General features: G+C 40.9%; 1 protein-coding gene across 1 annotated transcript in view; it reads right to left on the reverse strand.

Annotated features, from left to right (window-relative positions):
- Positions 1-6233, reverse strand: part of brinp3a.1 (bone morphogenetic protein/retinoic acid inducible neural-specific 3a, tandem duplicate 1) — a gene marked incomplete at its 3' end in the record, with an annotated part of 46366 nt that extends 40133 nt beyond the window's left edge. Inside the window, exons 1-2 of the mRNA XM_083940184.1 lie at positions 6113-6233; positions 5529-5839 (exon numbers count right to left, since the gene is read on the reverse strand). Coding sequence (XP_083796310.1) covers positions 5529-5782 — 254 coding nt within the window. The 5' untranslated portion in view covers positions 5783-5839; positions 6113-6233. The remainder of the gene's footprint in view (positions 1-5528; positions 5840-6112) is intronic.
- Positions 6234-23474: the final 17241 nt, after the last annotated feature.

Here is a 23474-nt window from a genome sequence, read left to right on the forward strand (position 1 = left end):
TTCGCATGGCCACTTTTGGTCGATGTGAAATGAAACAAGGCAGATTTTAGGTTTCAGGAGACCCGTGATGTTGTTTCTTTTGATGTCTTAACCACAACTTTATGGTAAGTAAATTGTTTACAAGAATGCTCCGCTCTTCTCCAAGACTAACAGTTGGTGGGTACAGTTTTTTGATATTTTTGAGGTACTTTTGAGGTACAGCCCTTTCTGACAGGGAACTAAAGCCGGTCTATATCCGTCTTTACCTTGCACAGAAGAGTTCCCCAGATAACACGACATCAAGCAAGATTACATCAGATTTGCGGGTTCATGTCACATAAAAATGAATCTGGTCAGGTTCCAAGTAAAGTGTTTGTGTATCAAGCAAATGTGCCAGTGCTTGACAGTCAGCATCCTGTAAGGAGCTACTGGCAGTTGAGGGAGAGGTGTTAGTGGGGTGACAACGACACAAGAGATGACTGTTCGTTCAAAACAACAATGGTGGCTGCTAAAGAGGTTAGCTGTGATGCTGCAATACCATCGGTTTTATCAGAACTCAAGAGTATTTCTTCATTGAAAGAAGAAAACGGCACTGAAGGCTTTTCTAGATGGAAATATATTTTCTCTCTTCTCCTGATTGACCACGGTTAGAGTCAGATAGACTGATAGTTCATCCAATCACCTGCCAGGTATTGAGGTATTGAAAGCACCTGCCATATGTCAAACAGTTTCCAATGAAGGCTTCTCCGATGGTCCTTTAAAACAAATCATCTGACAAGTAGGTTATATCTATCTTTGCCTTCTTCAAAACCACCACACAAAGTTAACCAAACCTTCTTCTAATGTTTGTGTGCACGCGGTTCATTTTTCTTGCAGTCAACACGTACGACATGGTGTGGATGGCGATATTGTGCAATTGTAATTGTAATTGAGCGCTGAGTTGTGCATTGCCAAGAATTTGTAACAATGCGGACAGAGTCACAAAAACTTTTGCAATGATTGGCTAGCTACAGGAATATCAGGAGCAATTCTAACCGCATTCAGTATGAACGAACAGATGTGCATGTGGACATGCCTGCGGTCCACGCTGTGCCGACAACAAGAATGAAATAGACATGAGTTTGTTTGTGTAATCGTGCAACTTTGGTAAATTCAAACTAACAATTTAAAACACCAAAGTCACACAAGACATCTGCTAACTGGAAGTTTGGGAATATTTTAAATTTTGCATTTACATGAATATCATGTTGTCATTGCAATGCTTCGTTGCATGTAACTGCCACTGGTCGGTAACCAGCATACCAAATGCATGCATATAGTGTTTGCATGAAGTCACCTCACTCTAGAAGATTTTCCAAAGAAATTATGTCTCTTTGATTTGATAAATGAGATTATCATATTTAAAATACATTTACCAGAATGGAAGGCTGTAAGAGTTTTGTATTTCGGTCTAAAATATTCATTATTTCCTGATCACCTACTGTTTTATCCATGGTTAACTGTAGTATTGTATTCCATCACAGCACATCGTACTATTGTAGTCTTTATTGTTGTGTTCTCTTCATTTATTTATACAGCTTACAACGTGCAGTCATAAACTCATTCATCCCATCCCATTTCATAATCTCTTTTAAATGTGCTCTGCTTTAAAGCATTCAAAACACAATCGAAGAACCATAAAGACAAGACAGATAAGGCCCAATACTTCCTCCAGATCTAAATGACACGATTACACAGAAGCACAGGTATTGTCACACCATGCTTCTGCATTCTATTTTCTCTACAAACATGTTTGTATATACTTGAAACACTAATCACCCCATAATTACAAATGATGGCTCCTTACATCACTTGGAGTCAAAGGAACAGCCAGTGGGCTGACAGGAGAAAAGAGAGGAGAAAGCATGGGGGATGAGGTGTGATGTAAAAGTTATGGCCCGTGAAGAAGAAGAAAGGAGGAGCTGACATTTTGACTAATATGCTACTATCTGCGGATATGGCTCGACTACAGAAATCATGGAGCAAGAGCTTCTCACATTCACAGGATTGACTTCATACTACCAGACGCTTTTAAATGATTCAATGAAACATGCTTTTGTTCGGTTTCACACCCATTTCTACCGACTTCTCGTTCACACACCCTGATGCGTGTGTAACAGCAGTAGCTGCACAAAAAAATATCTAATTTGTACTCAGGCCATCCATGTGAATGAGAAGTCAGTAAAGAAACAATGTTTATTGCTTTAGTTTTGTCATTTTTCAAAATATACATAACATGCAGTTGACTGCTTTCAGTATACATTTAATTTGCGATCCAGAGCCAGAAAATGACAAAGAATGAAACAATGCATAGATGTTTTAAAATGACTGACAAATAAGGTGCATTTCATGCAATCGCAGCTGAGGTAATATTAAGTACATCCTATGCCCTTTTCTCTCTGCTTTTGAATCTGCTAAATCCATTAATTCATCACTCCTATTATTGCATTTGATCAGACCTTGAGGAGAGAAAACCTCTTTCACTCACAGGATTTGCAGTTTGAAAATCACTTCTTTTTTAATACAATGCTTCACATTACACTGCTGTGGCAGAAAGCCTATTCCCCAAGCTTTTAAATATGTCCTTTTAATGCAGACTGGACTGAAGCTGAAAGATTTTTAGGGTTGAAATAAAACACTTTATACCTTCTACTCTGAATATTACTTCATTAAAATGTCCAATTTATTTTAAAATTCTAATTAGAAATGGCTCAAAGCTGATCTGGTGCAGTGGCCGGCCAGCAGGGGGTGATAAAGCTGTGGTTCCTTTTATGTCCCCTCCATTGTACTGAAACTCCTCCAGTCCTCCCCCTCATCCCCGACTCCATCTCCCCTGCCCCCTGACGGGAAAGGCCAACTGAGCTCTGGAGAATATTTATGAGCGAGGGAGAGCAATTGGTTTGAGATCATTCGACAGGGGAGGGAGGGAGAAAGTGAGTGGGGGATGGCGAGAGGGAGAGAGGAAAGAGAACATAGAGAAAGACACGGAGATAAAGGCAGAAGAAGAGGTTGGATTTTAAGGATTTCTATACACTTCTTTTAACCAAGCGGTTAATTAAAAGTAATTTCTTATTACTATTGTTCTGCCTCTACCACAGCCTGTGCATGTGCCTGCATACATGCACTAGCATTAAGGAAAACTGTCAAAAGTAACTGAGGATATTTAGGCTGCTCCTCAGTTCTACAAGAGGCCAGTTTGAGTTTTCACATTTAGTACTACAACACATAGAGTGACAATCCAAGAGCCAATGACAGGACGTTTACTGAACCATAAAGGGCCATAATGTGTCTGCAACGAGCAGAACAGAGTTGTTGATCATTACAAATGACCCAGAGATTACCCTGCCTACATTTTTTCCAGCTTTCAAAATTTCAGAGGCAGCTCTGGAACGAAAAACTGTGCAGCCCGTTGTATTTCGAAGGCACTTTTGATCTCTTCAGTTCTCGGCTAACTGGCATCCTCGACGGCTCAGCGATGGATGACGGTCCTTCGAGTGCAAGATATTAAAAGCCTAAAAAAATTGTTTTTCAAGGCAAGGGAAGAAAATGACAATGCAGAGAAAGTATTCCAATTTTTTTAATAAAGCGATATTCTTCCTGCTTACTTGAGTTTCTATCGGATTTTTAGCTCTAATTAGTCAGCTCCCTCTTCTTTGGAGGAAACTGAAAAGGCCACTGTAGCTCAAGGGGAAAGGAGGGTTATAGACTTGTCAAGTTTGCATTTCTGGATATTTGCTGATAGAGGTCAGTAGAAGTCATACTGTAGTTACAGTAGCTTAAAAAAATCGCCCATATGTTTGGAAATGAAAGTGGTCAGACAATGGCCTGGGTGAGTTTTAATTTAAAAAAAAAAAAAAGTCTTGTGTATGCAAATTCACTTGTCAACGGTGGAGTAGGAAGACAAAAACACAAGAAGGGAGAAAGGGAGGTATGAAGACATCCTGACAGAGAGAAGAGGCCAGCAGAGACTCAGTGAAGGAGGAAGTGATGGATGGGAGGAAGCCAACAGCGCTACATTCACTATCTTTGCCTGGCATTGTCACCCCTGTCAGCTGCTAAATGCCAATGTCAGTCAAACCTCTGTTCATCTGGCATCATCCTCTCCACTTCAGGGCTTCAAATGCTCCGCCAGCATCGCTCTCATCAGCGTGTATCACAACGCTTACCTGGCACAACCAACAGCCAGAAATACAGAGTTATGTATGCACGCCCAGTCACAATCACATTATTGTTGTTGCTGTACATCAATGTTTCATAAAGAGCTATATTGTTTTGGCTACACTACATGAAATAAAAAAGGATATATATACGTATCTTGTGTCTGTGGGTGATGGATTTCTGAGTGTATAAAAAGATAAATCCATCACACACAGACACAAAAAATGTTCGTGTCCTACAGTTTACCCTGTGTGAGGGTCATGCGGCCTTGTACAGAAACAGACGCTGAACCTCCGCCTAAGATCATTATATCAGTCTGAGTTTCGGTGCTCAGTTGAAATGCCTCCGAGGCCTTTCTATCCTGAAGAGAACGAAACTCGGGGGATAATAGCAGCACAATCACACACCCACGCTTGCATACACACAGATGACTTACTAATGAAGAAAGCTTGCTGAGTATAGTTGAGGTTTACATCTGTTACATGCTTTATATGATTTGCTTGTGTGCGCCAACCTAATTCACGTTGGTGACCTGTGGGTGGAATGTGTGAACTGACAAAACCATTATCCTTTCTTTTGAGATGCAATACATTCAGAATTGTGCCTTTAATATTATTTTTCAAAACTTTTGGACGGTGAACATGTCATACATCTTACAACAAAAAATCCAACTATATCCTGTGAAGTAATTTGTGAGAGTGTGCATCTGAAAATACTGATCTGTAATCCTGCAAATCCAGTCTGTTGTCTCAAACAAAACCAACTGAAAAACGTCTTTGTAACAAGCTTTTCAAACAATAACCTGCCGCTTTTAAAAACACACCCACTATTCTTCACACCACACACTTCTGAAGCCATACTGTCTACCCACTGTCACACATCAACTGGCTCAGTCAGATATCTGTTACGTCCTGCTGCTTTGCCCAAACCCTCCTGCGGTATATCCTCTTTGAGTTTCCACTGATCTGCAGCATTCAGAGGGTTTGTATCATACTCAAAACATATGCCTCTGCCCACAGAAAGAGTAAGCAGCCAGTCGCGCCCAGAAACGTTTGCATATATACAGAACACATGCAGAGCTTTCATATGTATGCAAAACTCGACTAAGTAATCAGCTCAGTGCTTCATCCCAGTTTGCCACCTACTAAATCTACATCTTTTATATTCGAAAGAAAGATTATGTGATCCTTTGCCTATAGTTTTCTATAGATCCTGCAAAAATGCCTCTTTTCCTCCAAGCAAAGCTAAAAGAAGGCTTTAAGTATTTATTTTAATTTCCCAAACAACCTTTCATCATATCAGCTTTACCATGCAGACAGACATCCCTGACCCCGCTGTGCATTGCCTCTTACCTGTATATCTTGTACTTGGTTGTGAATCCTTGCTGGTAGCGCTCGGTGAAATCAACAAACTCCTGGGAGTGGTGAAAAGGACCCTTGTCCGACAGGAGCCAGCCCAGTTGCCCAGTGGAGCTGCTGAAGCCATCCTTGGCAGGGTCCACCGCCCCGGCCCCTAGTGACACCCAGCTCTGGAGCAGGCTTAGTGTTAACAAATTCCATAGAAACATGAGGGCCGTCAGTCTAATGGAGATGCACTGGCCACTCATGCTGCTTCCCCCGGCCCCGGTGACTCCTCATTCTCCCTGCACTCTGGATGAATCCCGCTGGAAGGAATGAGGAGAGGGAGATGGAGAGGAGTTGAAGCAGAAAAGACACAGATAATTCCGCTCACGCCCAAACCAAAATTAACTGATGTTAACTGTTTTTCTCAAGTTTTGCTGGATCTTAAATAATGGAAAAAGGTCAGTAGTTTTATCTACAGTGCGTGTATGTACATAATAAAGAACTATACTGTGTCAGTATTTTAAATTTAATTGGGTGTTAGCAAAGCTTCAAAGTGTAAAATCCTGTTGTTATTTTATTATGATGAGTTTTACCTTATTCTGTAAGTGCTATGATCCGTGACTGGTCGGAATTAGTTTCCACAAAATCTCCTGAAAGGACCGTGAAGTTGGGTTCGGATCGACATCCAACCTCCTCAGAGCGCGCTCTTGTCCTCTTCACAGTGGCAGATTTCCAGCGGAGGACGACGCGCAGTAGCTCCAATCCAAGGGAATGAGTCGCAGCAAACGCGATGTTTGTAGAGTGCACAGGGTCAAACCTTCCACTTAGAGCAATTATTTAAACACACCAGCAGGTGAATGCGCAGGGACCAAATGGCCACCTGGCGAGCGAGGGGCGTCGCTAGCAGCTTGCCCTCTAACTCATTTTGCCCTTTATTGGTGAGACGCGCTCGGGGCGCATGCAGGGCGCACGGGATGCCGGTGATGCTGCTGTCGGTGCCTGGACTCCCAGCGCACTGAATGTTTGAATTGCTTTCGCAGCGCTCTCTCCCTCCCCCTGTTCCATAACGCCGCAATTTAATTTATTCCAGCAGCGAGCACACTCCCGGTTGGCTGAGACATAACTGGAGGAAGTGAGAGTGGGAGGTGTAAAGATGGGGGGAGCGATGGTCAGAGGATGCCGATGTTCTGGAGTTAGATGCCTCATTTTAAGAACTCGACAGGCGTTACCTGCTGTTGAGTTGAATAGAGATTAAAAGCAGGATGGAGGGACACAGTTAGACGTTAGTTCCCAGTCGCAGAACAAATAACAACAAATAAACCACCATCATCAAGAAAATGAAACTTAATAATATATTCGGGGAAAGTTGATTAATTCAAAGAAAAACAGTATAATTTAATGTAATAAATGAATGTTCTAGGACTCTAGATGTAGGGAATCTGCTGATTTGAGATGGCTAAAATGTACATTATCTTACGGTAAATTAATCTCATTGACAACTTTGAATAATTTGCATAAGGGCTTTAATAATGCTTGTGGTGTTGATGATGACGATCATAAGGAGGGAAGGGTGTACTCAGCCCCCCCGCAGTTATTCTCGTTATGTTTTTTGCCCTCTTCCTCCTCCTCCTCCTTTCTTCCTGCAGAATAATCATCACTCTCACCATCAGCAAACTTAATTAGATCTGCTCTATCCCCACTCTATCCGAGCGCCTGTGCGTCGGACACTGAGCATGGATCAGAGAGGCAGAGAGCAGGCGAACGAAGGGAGGGATATGTGCTGCCTTTCAGCTTTTCTGCAGACGTTCAAAGGGAGGTTTTATATAGGGATTGGATTAGAAAAATGAACACCATTGAGTCGCGAAATTCCCTGGCTCCCAAACTCAAAGAGAAACTGAAATCCCGTGGCGTGGCGACTTGCAGATTCTGGAGTGAAAGAAAGAGTCGATGCGTCACGGTTTTCATCATCGTGTTTTGGGATTGGGTGGGTTTTCTTTTGACCCTGCCTTGCAGTTATATGATGACTTGTGAAGGACAACTACCTAATAGGAACAGACTCGGTCTATAGTGGTTCTGGATGGTAATGTTTCTTGCCTGTTGTTAAGCTGCCTTGTACCTGAACCTCTAAAGTTTGCCTGCAAGCACAGGTTAAAGTTATTTCTTATTAAAGTTTGAATAAACATGATTCTCAGAAGACAGTGTAGCGGCTCATTAATTTCACATTAGATTTTGGGCAGTTTTTAGAACACTGTTTTTATGTGTCAAAGCCCAAAACTCATATGAGCAGAGTGGAAACAAGTTCCTGCAGCTCATATTTACCGTTTCAAATACATAATTCATCAACGTGTGTGTGTGTGTGGTTGTGTGTTTACCTGTGCACTGGGATGTGGTCGAGGAAGGGTTGTTGTGTATTTCTTTTTAGAAGAGACAGTCAAGGCAACAGAATTGATCGCCAATTGATGGACCACACTGCAAGGATGTCCATGTGACGCCAGATGTAAAGCAACGCAGCAGCGGGGGAAAAACAAACAGAGAATTTCACAGCAAAGGGCTCATTATGGCTGTAGACAGGTGAAGGAAATGTATAGGTCATAGCTGAGCAGTGACATAACATGGAGTCGTCCTACTCTTTGAGGTTGCAGTAACCAAAGATTGCAAAAAGGGTAACCTTGGCAACTGCATTCAGCAGTTTTGAAATCTGTAAAACATGTTACTTAGTATTCTGCAAAATTAGTACGAGAGTAGTAATATCCAGGGATGGCACCAATGGGTTTCATTCGTACAATCTTGCTCCAATCATATCCACAATTATATTTCAACTTTGAATTGAGCTTTCACTTTACTTTCATGAAATGCATGGAAACTTACACTCGCAATATATTTTTTTTGTGGCCACTTGGGGGCAGAAGAAAAGAGTTGTGAACGCACAATTATTGAGATGTGACATTTTAAGTTCATTGTAAGTCCAATATTCACTCTCTTTTAGCTCTGGTTCTGGTGTCTACAGTAACACCCGAGGGAAATATCTGGCCCTTTAGCTGCTAAATGCTCCACTATGTTCACCAGCTAGTCTCTAATTGTCTCTGTCTCCTGCTTGGTGAAAAGAGCTTCCTGCTGTAGATGAAAATAGCGCTATGAGAGTAGTGGGAGTGACGTAAAAGACGAACATCGTGGGCTGGGCTCATTAAACATCAAATTGAGACCCGCTAGAAAGCATAGCCAAAGGGAGCTGTGGATTCAAGTGATCATTGACTGTAGGCCATCACTTCAATGTCTTTCACACTGCCATTTGATCCATTGTTATTAAAATAATAGCAATCATAGCCCCTTTAAGCCATAAATGCCATATAGCATAATAGAGTGCCTAAAACGATGTTTTCCTCAAAATACTGACAAAAAAGTACGCTGGGATTTCCTCCAAAGGGCACTCATGGACTGTCCCCAACTTGTCGAATACCGACGCTTTGTCAAGGCCCTCGAACTAACAAGGCACTCGCATGCATTACCATGCACGCACTGCTGGACTGGCAATCAAAACAAGGCAAGACTTGAAATACTATAGTAGTTTAGATAGTTTTTTCATTCCCTGCTCAGGACTCCATTACTCCACTACATCTTCACATAGACCAGCCCTCATCCCAACTCGTACATACTGCCATTTGGTTAGATATCTTCGGCATCACTTGTCAATGCACTAGGTAGGATTGCTCATCAAACACATGACACACTGCTACAATCTGTTTTCAGTTGGTAGGCCGAGTAGTATTGACCAATCATGTTTATGAGAGGGGAAAAAGAGGGAAAAGCATTTTCCCTCATTCAATCATGGAACACATCGACTCTAGTCTGATGACAATTTAGTTTTTCATTTGCTTTTTGTTACTATTTATCTGCACTCTTATGCAAATATTTGTTTATAGATATGTCGTGCCTCATCTCTCTTACACAAGTCGCTTTTCAAGTTGCAAATCGGACTGTAAACAATGACTGCAGCTCGGAAGAGGAGTCTTGGCCCAGATGTCCACTAGCTACACCGGAGAGCCCCAATACTGGTCCTTTCTCCTGGAGGTTAAAGTTTCATCAGACAAATATCCAATTTGTTCAGAGATTGGGTTAAGGCACCAAAACCACTTGGCTAGGAAGGGTTATAGTGTTTTTGTAATGCGACTACAGTGATGCAGGGGACACAAACCACAGTGTCCTGGGTGAAACTCCAATGCTTTTTGTGAGCTCTTGCTCTGTGCATCTAATATTTAACTATGGATGGGTTAACAGGTGAAAGCCTGGTGCCTTTTGCAAATGCGAATGCCATTACAAAACAGTGGTATTTGACACTGTTGCTATACTAATGTTCTGAATGTCAAGTTCCCCTCCAATTTAAATATGCCCTTTTCCCCTCAGGAGTTGGGGGAGACGAGATCAGGGCAAAAAGGAGTGTCCCATGTTTGGCAGGTGATGAGAAACTGAACTCCAAATAAATTTCAAGTTTGTATGCTGGATATGTAAACACTTGCCAACATATTTTTAAAGCAATAATATGCTGTCACACTGCCCCCAATTGGCCAAACAGGAGCAATGGAGGTGATTAAGTCACCAGGAACACGAGTATCGCGTCTTCTGCTAACATTTTTGATCATCATCAATCACAGGTAGCAGCCAAGGCGGCTAGCTAACTGCTAGCCCCGGCTCAGCTTACTTTTCTGTTGTGCTGAATGGGGAGTTATGCTAGTACTAAATGGGAAGCTAGTGCTAACCAGGGATATAAATGCTTCTAAAAAAACAGAAATGAGCTCTCGGATGAAGTGTGTGGCTCTTAAAAAAGCCGTTGTGTTGTAGTGAGATCAGGCTGTGAATAATTTAACCTCTTAAGCTGTACAGGGTGCTGCCCGGCATGCTCCACTCTGCAAAGATGGCTTTCTTCTTCTTTTTCTGGATTTCCAGCTGACCAGATGCCTAAAGGCACGTCGCAGTCATCCACAGTTCATAGTTAAAGCCATAGGAACAGTCTGATTTCCCCCAGGGACTGCAACAAGGGCAGCTTTGGCAATCCCCTGGATGTATCACGGAGAACTTCAATGACGCTTACCACAATCTCAACGCTGATTGGCAAAGCATCACGAGATGTCGCTTGAAAAGTTATAATTTTTCAACTTCAAGCACCACACGCAATGAGGCGATGGATGTGATGGATACGATCATCGCACTGCCCCTATCGCCCGAATCACCGGAATTGCGCTGTCATCGCGTCATTGCATGTCATCGCATGTCATCGCATGTCATCGCATGTCATTGCGTCATTTACATTGATTTTGAATGGAAGCTTGTTGCTTTGATCGCATCCATTGCTTTTGGTGTGAATGCCCAGTAATGCTTAAAACACACCAAGCATCTGTGAAGTGGGGCGAGCTGCCATGGAATGTCTGTGGAAAGTTGCAGAATACGCAAGGTGGCAAGATCACATGCTCAAATTCGGGCTACCAATTGCTGTGCAAACAAGAGACTTTGGATATGTTTGCCCTCTGGGCAGGAACTCTGTATATACGGCAGTAGGAGCTCAAACTCCCTCTGCAGGGGGTGATCAGGGCAGCCCTCTGGACCTGCCTATTTTTGATGTCGGAGAGCTGCAGCTGACTCACCCCAATGACTTGGACAAGCCTGGCCAAACCTATTCCTATTGGCCACATTCAGGTTCCCAAAACATGCCACAATAAAGAAGTACAGAACAGACTCAGAGAAACTTTTACAGAACAAAGTCATCATTAAAGTGCCCACATTAAAAGTTTTTCATTTTTTCTCAAGCAGACGCTGTTGGACCTTTTTAGAAACTACATCAACATTGTTTGGATTTTAATCTTGTTGTCAAAAATTGCACCCAAACCCTTGTGATTTTCAACAAGGTCAATTTCATTTTCCTCAATATCTGTCAGTTTTGGGTTGGGTGCAGTTTTCCTAAAGTCAGTGATCGTGTCCTTGGTTTTAGACACATTCAACTCAAGAAAAGTCTCCTAAACACCATGAGACAAAGGCATCTACCGGCCCATGACCTAGTTTGTCTCCTTTCAGTAGGCGTAGTATAACATAATCTTTGGTAAACTACATGTAGTTAATTCAATTCAATTCAATTTTATTTACAGTGCCAAATCATAACAAAAGTTATCTAAGGGCACTTTACAGAGTAGGTATAGACCTTGCTTTTTGACTTATTTATGATTTACATAGACCCAACAAGTCCCCCATTGAGTATGGTAGCAACAAAAACCTTCCCTATAACAGACAGGAACGTCGGACAGACCCAGCTCTGTGGAGGACGGACATCTGTCTTCACCGGTTGGGGAGGAAGAAAAGAAGAGAGAAAGAGAGAAAAGACTGACAGATGTACAGAGAGAGACAAAGACAGACAGACACACTTCCAGAGATGCAAGCAACCACAAAAGTAAAAGTGGTGACTTTCAAGTTATGACAGTTAATAGCAAGAAACAGACACAGCTAGAGTGACAGAACACGGCAATGATAATAATTATAGTGGCAAACATGGAGTTTACTATTTCTTTGCAAGTCATAGTTTAAAACAATTATTATACCACCTGCTGTCTCCCATCTGACTGCCAATTAAAATATTTCTGCACAGATTGGAGTGTGCTGATGCTTTTTCCCCATTGAGTTTAATAGTTAATAGATAAAAAAGGTGCATTGTCATATATTAAACTACCAAAAACCTATATATATATAAATAACAGGTACAGTATTCAGGGCTCTTCATGTTCTGCATAGCTGGAATTTTGTGAATACTTCTACCACCAAGAATAACTTAATAACACACAATAAAATCAACTTTAAATACAGCCTGGAGTTCATCTAGCCAATGTGTCCTTGTTTAACTTCATCATCAATTGCTGGTAGCCCACATTTTGGGGTGTTATATACTATCCCAGCATGCATTGGCGCAGCAAGCAAGAAAAAACCCTGAGCAGGTCAGGATTCTATTACAAGGCGAACTCAGATACAAACATTCACATTCATATTCACATATGCCGACAGTTCGGATTCTTCCATCCACCTGACTTGCATTTTTACAGGAAAAAATAACCTCCATGCAGCTCCAGGCGGACAGAGGAGAGATGTGGAATTATTCTTTGTGCAAAGCAACAATGCACAACCAGCAACCCTCACGCGCAGCAAAATATAACAACCTGCAAATGTTCTTGTGTTGACAAAAAGCTGGTACACAGACCCCGGGCTGAGGTCTCATCATCTCATCTCTGTGTGAGTGTGTGTAACCTTAACAAGTGGTGGAGAGGACCGAGGCAGTTGCATTTACTCAGCACTGAGACAGATAGTCATTAGGGGAGGTAAACATTCACTTAAGCCTGAGCGTGCTCATTGATGCCACTCAAGGGTCTTCGTAAGGAGTGATCAGGGAACAGAGTGAAGCTGAGGTTTTAATTAGCCTGAAAACCTGACAGCCTTTGTCAGTGCTTTGTCACAGTATTGTTGGCTTTTCTTGTTTTCTCCTCATGTGCTACGGGGCGAGACAAATAACGCGTTTGCTTGACACTTCCGGAAGCTAGATGACAAACACGCCTCGCCGTACTCCACGCAGAATCTTTAAAGTTATCTCCACCTATGAGCTTTGATGGATGAGACATCGCATTTTCTTTGTTAGGGTAAGTAGCACTAAGTGGTGCAGGATGCCAGTTAACTGCTTCTATAAATAATAAATCGCCACTAGACAATTGTGAAAAGAACGAGAATCATCTTTACTTAATGTTGTCCAGAGTACATATTTCAGCGTGGTCAGAGGCATGCATAATGTGGTGATTAAAAGAGCCACTAGCCTGACAACGCTTTAATCAGAATCTGCATTACTTATGGCTCATCTGGGTCACCAAACTCACCATTAATCAACTTAAGAAAAATGCTGAGTTTCTTTAATACTGGAGCTGGATTGCACAAGTCCAATAAATACCCTGTCTCCAATTAACTGTCTGATTCACTGAGTTCTTTTGTTGGTTGAGACACATCATTGTCTTGTGCTCAGAGAAGAGTCAATAGCAGATCAGTGCTGATGTTCTTTGAAGTCTTTCATAATCTTTTCTCTTCTTAAACTGGTAAATATTTGTCTAGATAGGCATATTCAAACCAAATTCTCTGAGCGTTCAGGAATCTGACTTTTTTTCCCCCCTTGGTTTGTGTATTCTCCTCCCTGTCTGTACGTTTTTCTGTCCGGTTAGTGTATGTGTGTACTTTTCTCTGGTAGTTTAAGGTTGTTTGTTTGGAATATATGTGAAATTAGTTGTTAGGAGGAAGTGTGCATCCTGCTGTTTGAAAATAAATAACACATATCAGCAGATTATATCGTCACCTTCAATCAGCTCAGAGAAAACAGATGTTTGATGAGACCCTGTAACCCCATAATACAGTATATACTAAATATAACCCTAAATACCATGTGTACAATGTGTGAATGTGACTGTATTCACAAGATCTATGTGTGATCCAATATGCTGCACAAAGATCCCATCTCTGTTTCACGGTTACACTTGTTTCCAACCCTGTCTCCTACATTACAATGTTTTGTTATAAATGCAATTGCCACCTGGAAAATGGTAACTTTTACCTTATAGGAAGCATTACTTATACAAAACATATTTGCTAATGCAACCAGACAGTTGTTTTTTTTTTCAGAGAGAACACAGGTCTAATATTAGCCCTGTGAAATAATACTGTGCATCTTTACATTTCATAAATATGTATATTTGCTCATGGGAATTTTTTATGCATGATACATTTTCAACTGGACTTATTTCAGTTTTTTAATGCAACATACAAGTTTCATGGGTGTTCTTCATAGATTTGTCACATTTTTCATTTTCATATTGTCTTATGTCATATGCTTGCTTTACAATTGCATTACCCATTCATGCAAATAGAGTATATTAGAAGCATGAGAAAGAAAGAGGTAGCGAGAGAGAAAGAGAAAGAGAGAGAGATAATAAAATGTGTCATTCTGTCCACAGAGGGACAGGCTCATACCTCTCCTAACAGCCTCCCCAGATGCTCAGCCTCTCCCTGTTGTTGCCTCTCTGAGTGAATGATTCTGACATTCACATATTCAGTCAAGAATGCAGTGACAGCCGGTGTGTTTGTGCACGCTTGTGCGTGCGTGTGTATGATATGATAAGGAGCCCGTCTGTGAAATCATTCCCCACTGTTAAGGCTCGTAGACTTTTCACCTCATCAGGGAGTTGAGTTCATTTGCTGGAGTAAAATTGTTATTTGGAAATGTGACCACTCCGGTTGAAAAAACATTAACAGCAGAGATTGAAATATATATTGTGTTGTAAAGAGTACACAATATTGCATTTTTTTGAGTGGGAACACAGGGAGCTAACAAGCAGAGGGCAATCTTTAACATGTGTGACTCTCAGGATGCTTATAGCAATTATACTGTATTCTTCAGTGATTCTGGGTATAATAGTGAGGCCAGTATTGACACCATCATCCAAATTGCTGAACTGATGTTGCCTCACAAATAATAAAGACGGCGTAAGAAGCTGAGAATACAGAATATGGTCTTAATCATCAGCCATGATAAAAAATGACTGTTCCATGCAACTTAACCGTATTCTCAATTACATTTCGAAGGACTCGTATGTTCTCCTGGATTACATTTATTTCTGACGTACCACTTATACTTTTCTAATCAATGACCACATTCAAATCAATGACCACATTCAAAGTCCACAGAGAAGGTAGGGGTGGATGGATGGGTCAAACAAACACAGGACTTTCACCCAGGAGACTGCTGTTTGAGTCCTGTGTAACCAAAAGTCAATGTTCACTTAATTAAGGACTTAACTTGCATCTCACTTGTTTTTTTTTTCATGTGCTTCGGTGTTTACCTGCTTCTCTCCCTTCCTCTCAGCTCCAAGAGTTGTGCAACAGAGTGCTGCTGTGAGCAGTGGTCGTCCGTCTGTTTTACCAACACACACTGCTCTCTCTCTGGCTTGTTGAGCCGGAGAGGAGGGGCGGACTTTGAATGCTATGTGTTTCCAAACAGTAAGCAATATTTCCTACATACAAGTTTAACTTACATATAGCACTTAACTTACATGGTAAAATACCTATTTCAATTAATATTGGGACCATGTCGCTGGTTTGAGGACATATGAAAACCCAGCTGAGAGGTAAGATGTGCAGGAGTGTAGTGTAGTGTTTTCTTGTTTAACACAATCTCTCTCCTACCATGGACTTGCAGCAATAGTTAGATTTTTTAAAAGTATGATGTGAGGCTCTGCATTTCACACCATTTCATGATGGAGCTCATGATGGATTTCATCCTTCTGGTTAATGATTGTGTAGCATTCACATAAAGTGTATTCGATGAGCATGCAATTATTGTTATTGAAGTTATTGTCAAAAAAGTTATATAGTAAAATTAAAAAAAATTAAGCATATGCAGCAGTCAGTCCTGAAAAGTTCAAAACCAGTCGTCAAGGATATTTATCGACTAGTGTTTCTACATAAATAAACAAAAGAGGAAAACACAAATTGTTACTTATCTCCCTGACTAATACAATGGCTCACATTTTTAGCTTAGCAACCAGTTTCATTTTTGTCCAGCCTGGCTGAAAGTTGTTAAGGGTCTCATAAAACATGGTAAGAAAGCTTATCTGACCAAGCAGAGTGCTTGGCTGGCACTGTATAAACCTTGTGAGCATTATGTTTTCCTTTCTCTTCTGTTTTTACCTTTTCAGAGTAATCCCTCCTTGATGCTGGTCTGCATTTGCAGGGGGGGAATTCAGTCCCTCCAGGGAAAGCAAAGCAAACAATTCACCACAGAGACAGATACTTTTTCCAGAAAAAAACCCAGTCTTGGGACGACATTGTCCCGGTTTATAGAGAACATAGGTCAGGGATAGCATGTGCCCAGCCTCTTCCTGTGGCAGCTGGCTGCTGATAAATGACCTCAGCCAACAGCCTCTAGTCTTGTGCAGTGTCCAGCTAAAATACCCAAGAGCTCTGCTCCAATCCTCTCCATGCGGAGAACATGTTGTATGCAAGCCTGATTGGATTGCTATTGCTCACCCATTGTGAGTGTAACTGTCATCAGAGCATGCAAATGGCCCAAATGGCTTAGTATAGTCCGTCTTTTTTGCACTCTTGTAGCAGTCGACACTGCATGTAAAATGCTCTTCTTGACAAAAAAATGACAAAACAACTTTTAAATCCGACTCATGTAAGTCTGAGCACAGTGTACGGTTGTATCATAAAATACTAAGGTTCTAAAATGACCACAGAATTACTCTGATGCAATAAAGCCAAACAAGGGTCTTGGGTGTTACACGTTCAATATTTACTTCATTCATTTTTAAATTTTTAACCCTGCTTGATCCATATTTTACAATGACTTTTAGCCACCGAACGTGGGCTGCAACTAAATACCATCACATACACAAATAACAAACTTGTTAGCTTGTTTATCAGTCTAACATCTAAAGTGATTTAATTAAAGCTCATAAGGCAGCTTAAGCTGGAGCCGGAGAATTTGGAGAAAAACAAGTACATTTAGGCTTGTAAAATGATTTAAATGAATAATCAATTTCACAAACCGAATTATCACTTTCTGTTAATCAGCTAATGTTTTCAGCACTACAGTAAACACATTAAAATCTCTTAAAGTTCTAACGGCCTGTTGGCGGGCTTTCAGAGGCTGTACTGGACTCAGTTTTAAAGCTATAGCGAATATATTGTAGCGTCATCTGAAACGAGACAATCTAAATAATCCATTAGTACCAACCATAGCACGCTAGCTTGCCAGGAACGGGGCTAAATAATGCTTATAAGAAAAACTGACATGGCCATTTTCAAAGGGTACCCTTGACCTCTGAACTAAAAAAAAAACATGCAATTTTTCCTCATGTAGCACAGATGTGTAATTTTGGCCTATTCTAAAATGGTATATTTGAATATTTCGTCATACTGAGGTGCCTGAATATTCTTGGGCCCAATCCCATTTCTCATTTGCTGTTCCTAAAACATTTATTCCAACCCCATCCATGATTACTTACCAAATGGTTTTGCTGCCTAAACTTTTGTTTGAATTTGTTTGAAAACACTACCCACATGTTTCCCATGTTTAAAACAGTGACCGTTGTTGAGCAACACTGCTTCAAGCAAAGGGCCCGGCACATTGAGAAGTAATGCCAAGGGGCCCTGACAAAAGGGCTGAAGGTTGTCAGTATTGACTTTTAGCTTGTTGTTGTGGTTTTATAACCCACAACTTCAGTGTTTTGGCTTAGACTCACAGCTCTCATCATCCTCATTTCCAGCCACAGCAGGAACTTGTTTTAACTCAAAACACAGACACATGCAGACACACACACACACACACATCTGACTTGACAACTAATGTTACAATATAGATCAGTGCAATTAAACCTTAACGATGTAGGGAAGTGAGCCGCTCGCAGCTCTATGCGTAATTTTACGCATGCGGACGTACAGTAGGCTACCAGTCGTTCACGTGAATGAAAAGCGTGTCCAAACCTTTGACTTGGTGCTGTAGCTCTCATGTTTATCGTCTGAAATCACCTGAAAACAACTTCAATCTGCTACAGGTAAAACACACAGACCTCTTGTGAAACAGCCACGTCCAGACGCGTCAGCTGTGATGTACAAACAATGTCCAGGTGTGAACCTAACCTGCTATTTGTTGTTACAATTATTTTACAGATGGCATTTCTTGCATCTACAGTAGGTGCATCATTTACACATTAGGTAGGGTCACCAATCACCCATTGGACTGATTATGAATAATTATTATTTTGATTCCATCAAACCTTATATCTCCTCTGTTTAACCCGAGTCAGCACCTGTGCACAGTCTCATTATGTTTTTTAGACATTTGTAATTAACTAATAAGGTAAAACGTGTTGTTTATGCTCCATTTTGCTGAACTTTCACTTCCCTTTGTATCGTGTGTCAGGCACTTCATTCTGCCTTCAAAAACAGCCTAATTAAGATAATTACCTCCTACATATGAGTTATTATCTACTATACTATTAATACATGTTTTTATTAGCTTGCCTTTCAAGGTATCTGTAAACCTCCAGCATTACACATGCCAGGTTTCCAGGTCACAGTTTGAGATATACAATTAAATGAATACAAACTGCTTTAATTATGAAACTATTTAAAACTGTACATATTTTATCAAATATATAATATAGAGAAATCATACCTCAGTGCTTAACTGAAGCATGGCCTTTAATATCATAGTTGACCATAACTTTTGCATCCTTATCCTTCCTATATGTAGAAGGGGCAGTGATAAAGACCGCTGCTGCAAATTTGGGGGGTCTTACCATCCAAGATATCACTGACATGTCTCTTAAGGGGCGGCAGTAGCTCAGTCCACCATTCATGGTGTGGACCATGAATGGAGCGTGGACTGCTGGCTGGTGAGGTGCCAGTTCATCTCCTGGACACTGCCGAGGTGCTGTTGAGCAAGGCACCGAACCCCTAACTGCTCAGGGCGCTGGTCACTGGCAGCCCCCTCGCTCTGAGATCTCTCTATTAATTGCATGTATATAGGTCCTGTCTGTGCATGTGTGTGTATTGTGTAAAATGAATAATAATAGACTGAAAAAATCGAATTTCCCCGTTACGGGATTAATAAAGTAATTCTTCTTCTTCTAAATGTCACAAAAAATAAACCCATAATAATAAACACATAAAAAAGCTTGGCTATATTTTATAGCTTAAATTTAGTAATATGATTATTTGGTAACTATAGAGCTGTTTACAGTTAAATTATACATTAAGGTATTATTTGAAAGCAAATTAAAAGTCAAGATAACTAAACTCGTGGAACATTTCTGCTCTAAGAGACAAAATTACTGTATTAACAATTATTATAAACATATGCCATTTTTAAATATTAAAGTATTTCTGATTCTGATTAATTTATTTTATTGAAGGGACATTTAATTATATAATGTATTGTTATCTAATACGCCAGTATTTTAATTTTGTGTCAATGTCAGATCAGCAGGATGGACATAAACACACCTCTGTTATCCCACTGTCCCCAAATCCTCACTCTTCTTCCTCTACCTCTTAATTCTACCATTGCAGCACCTAGTTTTGCTTAGGCACCAAAATAAATGCAAAAGGAGCTGTTTTACAACTATATCATATCTGACTTACAGGTACTGCAGCTCATATTTATAGGTTTAAAATCTGGAGGATTGTGATCGTAAAGAGGGCACTAAGACAGCTGCAGCACTTTTCCACATGCAGCAGGGCTACTGGAACATCGTGAGTGGGGAAAATCTAGGCGATAATGAGGTCAATATTGAACTTTTGAATACTTAGATTGTGCTGCACAAGATGTTTGCAGTAATTTTAGGGATCTTGTTTGCTCACATAAGATCTCAAATGACCTCGTTATGGGTCACAATTGTTGAAGGGGTGAAGCTGCAGCTGATAATGTGTTAAGTTATTGTCATATGCAAAATAAATCTGTGGAGAGAATACGATTTTCATTTCTGGGTAAACTCATAACTGCCCTTGAAAGTATAGTATTCAACCATCTCTTCTCCCACTAATTCTGTACAGTAGTCATACCGGATAAATTAAGTTTTAATTTAAAAATTTGTGAGACGATTACCTTAAAAAATGTGGGTATTGCTTAGTCATTTGCTGCAGGCTATATCTGAGATAATACAGTGGCTGAGGTTGAAAATGTATCAGAACCTTAATAGAATGGAGACACGGACTTATTGAGTTTTTGCTTATGACGCTATATCCTAAGCTGTGAATATTGCAAAAAGCATTACCACATATCTGGTGCCCCGCTCCATTGTGTCTCATGCAATGTTAATCATTGTGTATTCTGCTGTGCTCCCGTTGTGTGCGCGACTTTCGAAAGAGAAATTCCTCCTTGAGTTATATTTATGAATTCATTTTGATTGCGCTTCCCATATAGAACCACATAATGCCATACTTTTATCAGAGACCATATGTCCCTGCAATACTGACATTACACAGCAGTGAGATTTTAAACAGCAGACAACAGACTGCAGTGGGATTTAATGGAATGACTGCAGATGGACGGATGGTTAGAGCCAATGCAGCAGTGAGACAAACCGAACTGGTTAAATATAGTATATTGTGTGTGTGTGTGTGTGTATGTGTGTTTGGCTGTGAGGCATGTCCAGATGCTGTTTTGGGACAAGCTCTTGGGAGAATAAAAGGCTTGGCTCTCTAAGACCTCATCAGCTGCCATCAACTCTGGGACAGTGCAGAGAAAACCAAATTACATGTGATCACAAACACTTACCGAATAAATGGAATGTTGTGATTTGAGGGTGTTGGTGGAAAATGACTGACACCATGGGCGGCTGCAGGCACCTGAGCTGTCACAACTCAGGCCGAGGAGTCGTAAAAAACCAGAGAGAAAATCATAAGAAGTGTGAAAAGTGAAATGCTCTGTAGCACAATATTTTACCAGTTCTTCCACTGCAGCAAAACTAGGCGGTCATTAAAAATGATTGATAAATGGATAAATGCTGGGCTTTGTCCTGCCCATCGGACGCTATGGGACAGTGGGCTAGCCCGGACGCTCGGCTTCTGCATGATGATTAGATGAGCTGTCTGAGGCGGAATCCTTTTTTGATTGACAGCTAAATGAGTGACTCAGTGAACAAGTTTTTTATTCCGTTGTTCTGAACTGATCTGGAGACTTTACCGATCCCCAGCGACTTTGTCTTTGTTAAAAACGACTAGCGTTGTGTTTGGCGACCCTGTTCTGTCACACTGGGGTTTCTTTCCCCAACGAGCAGCAGCAGCCGTGGAGCTTCTCCCCCCAGAGTGAGGATCACTCACAGGCGGTCACACTTCACAGTAGTCTGGCGCAGCAAAAAGAAAATACAATTGTCAACACACATAGTGACCAACAACGGGACAAGATGGAGGCTCTGAAACAACAATAACAGGCTCGTCTCCAGTTATATCTTACCGCCACAGAGACCGCTATAACAACATATCTCAAATCTTATTGAGTACAACTTTAACAGACAAAGTCCTTTACTATTTTTTCCTCATACAGCAATGGTATCAGAGCTGCCATGCAGGATGCTGGTCTGCTTCACTGGGAGTAACCTGGGGTTCAGTGTCTTGCTGTGGTGTAGTGGTAAATGTTTTTGTGCAATATAATCTAATTTTAAGTTTAATTTAAAGTATTTATCATTGCAAATTGCATCATGATGATGTACACAAGTGCACAGGGTATTTTAAAAAGCATTCCCTTTTTTCTCTGTTCTTGCTGGTGGTTGTTTTGCTCCTGGTTTTCACTGACTGAAGGTCATATTTTTCACACCTTTTTATTTGATGCGGCATCATCACCCACAGGGCACGCACTGGCCGTATTTTTGCACTTGGTGATTAGATGTGTTTAAAAATGCATAACAAATGTGAACATTGAACATTTTGTTTTTAACCACGCTCACCTTGCTTGCATTAGGCTGCATATGCTAAGTGCCCATATCTCAGTTTTATTGCTATTTTTTAAATGTATTTTTTCCACTTTGGCTTACATGAAAGCGTCTGAAAAGCTGGATGTGAAAAACCTGCTTGTTTCACCCACAGTAGTAATCCAAAAGGGCAATTCAGGCAAGCATCAAGATTCAGGATTAAACATCTCATTTATCTTCCCCGAGGAGGAACATTGTTTTGGTCTGCAATGCTGCCAAATAAACTGATAAACAGTACAAAATACATCACCACCACTAAGAGCCCATAAAGTAGCATTTTCTGGGTTTTTCGATTGTTAGTGGATGTGGCTCTGCAGTGCGACCAGCAGATGTTTTGACATCCTTCCAGCTTCTTCCCCTGCCTTAATATTCTCACAAGGGTCCTCTCCTGGTTTTATTTTTAACTGGCATGAATAAATTAATTACTTGAGAAGGAGCAACAAATGATGCTCCTCTGTGAAAATAATAGCATCACACACAATACTGCTTTGCCCCAGTGCAGCACTTTCAAGAACACACACACACACACACACAAACAATCACACACATACACACACACCTGCTCATAAATCTCACCCCCAGAGGGACCCACTGTAGCTAATTGCGGTCATGTTACTTGTGTGTAGCTATGTTGTTTTGCCTGAAAATGATCAGTGAGTAGCAAACAACAATGTCATTGAGATCGCCTCGAGATTTATATCTAAAAGCATTGACTGCTTTAAGACTTTAGGCTTGTGATACAGTTGAATATGTCACCTGGGTTAACAGACTCCACAGTATCGGCTCATCTAGGCAAGCTGTAAACTGGTTTGCCAACTCCCTGTCAGGTAAAGCTCAATGTGTCAAGTTTGCTGGCTCTTCCTTGCTCCCTGTATTAAAGGGCATGCCTCAAGGTTCTATACTAGGACCATTATTATTTTCCAAATAATATTTGTGATCACTCAATACACGCATTTCAAGGCTGCTGATACTGTTATCTGTTGCTCGGTACAAACCCTTCGATTCCTTCATTCTGCCTTATGATGTTCCTTTTGGCTCAGCTCCTTTTCACCAGAATTAAGCTGGTTAATGGTTACCAATTACCCTTCCCAGGCTGACAACTATCCAAGGAGTTGATATTTCTTTAACCTGGCTTCTCCTTCAGGATGAGGAAACATAATATCACCTTTTTTATTGTTGTTGGATGATCTGCTCTTTATGAATACACCCGCCAAGATGTCGGCTGCTGTTTACCATTGTGGTTTATTGTTTGATTGCAGGGCGTGGTTGTCTTGTACAAGCTACTTCTAAGTGGCTACTATTGTGCTTGATATGTTTCAAGCTCTCCTTGGGCTGTACATAGATGCTTAAAGATCAAAACAATATGGCCTGTGTTCTTTCAAAGGTTAATAGATAAACTGATGTGTTTGCTGTTGTT

Source organism: Echiichthys vipera (genome assembly GCF_963691815.1).
Source record: "Echiichthys vipera genome assembly, chromosome: 3".
Classification (NCBI taxonomy): domain Eukaryota; kingdom Metazoa; phylum Chordata; class Actinopteri; order Perciformes; family Trachinidae; genus Echiichthys; species Echiichthys vipera.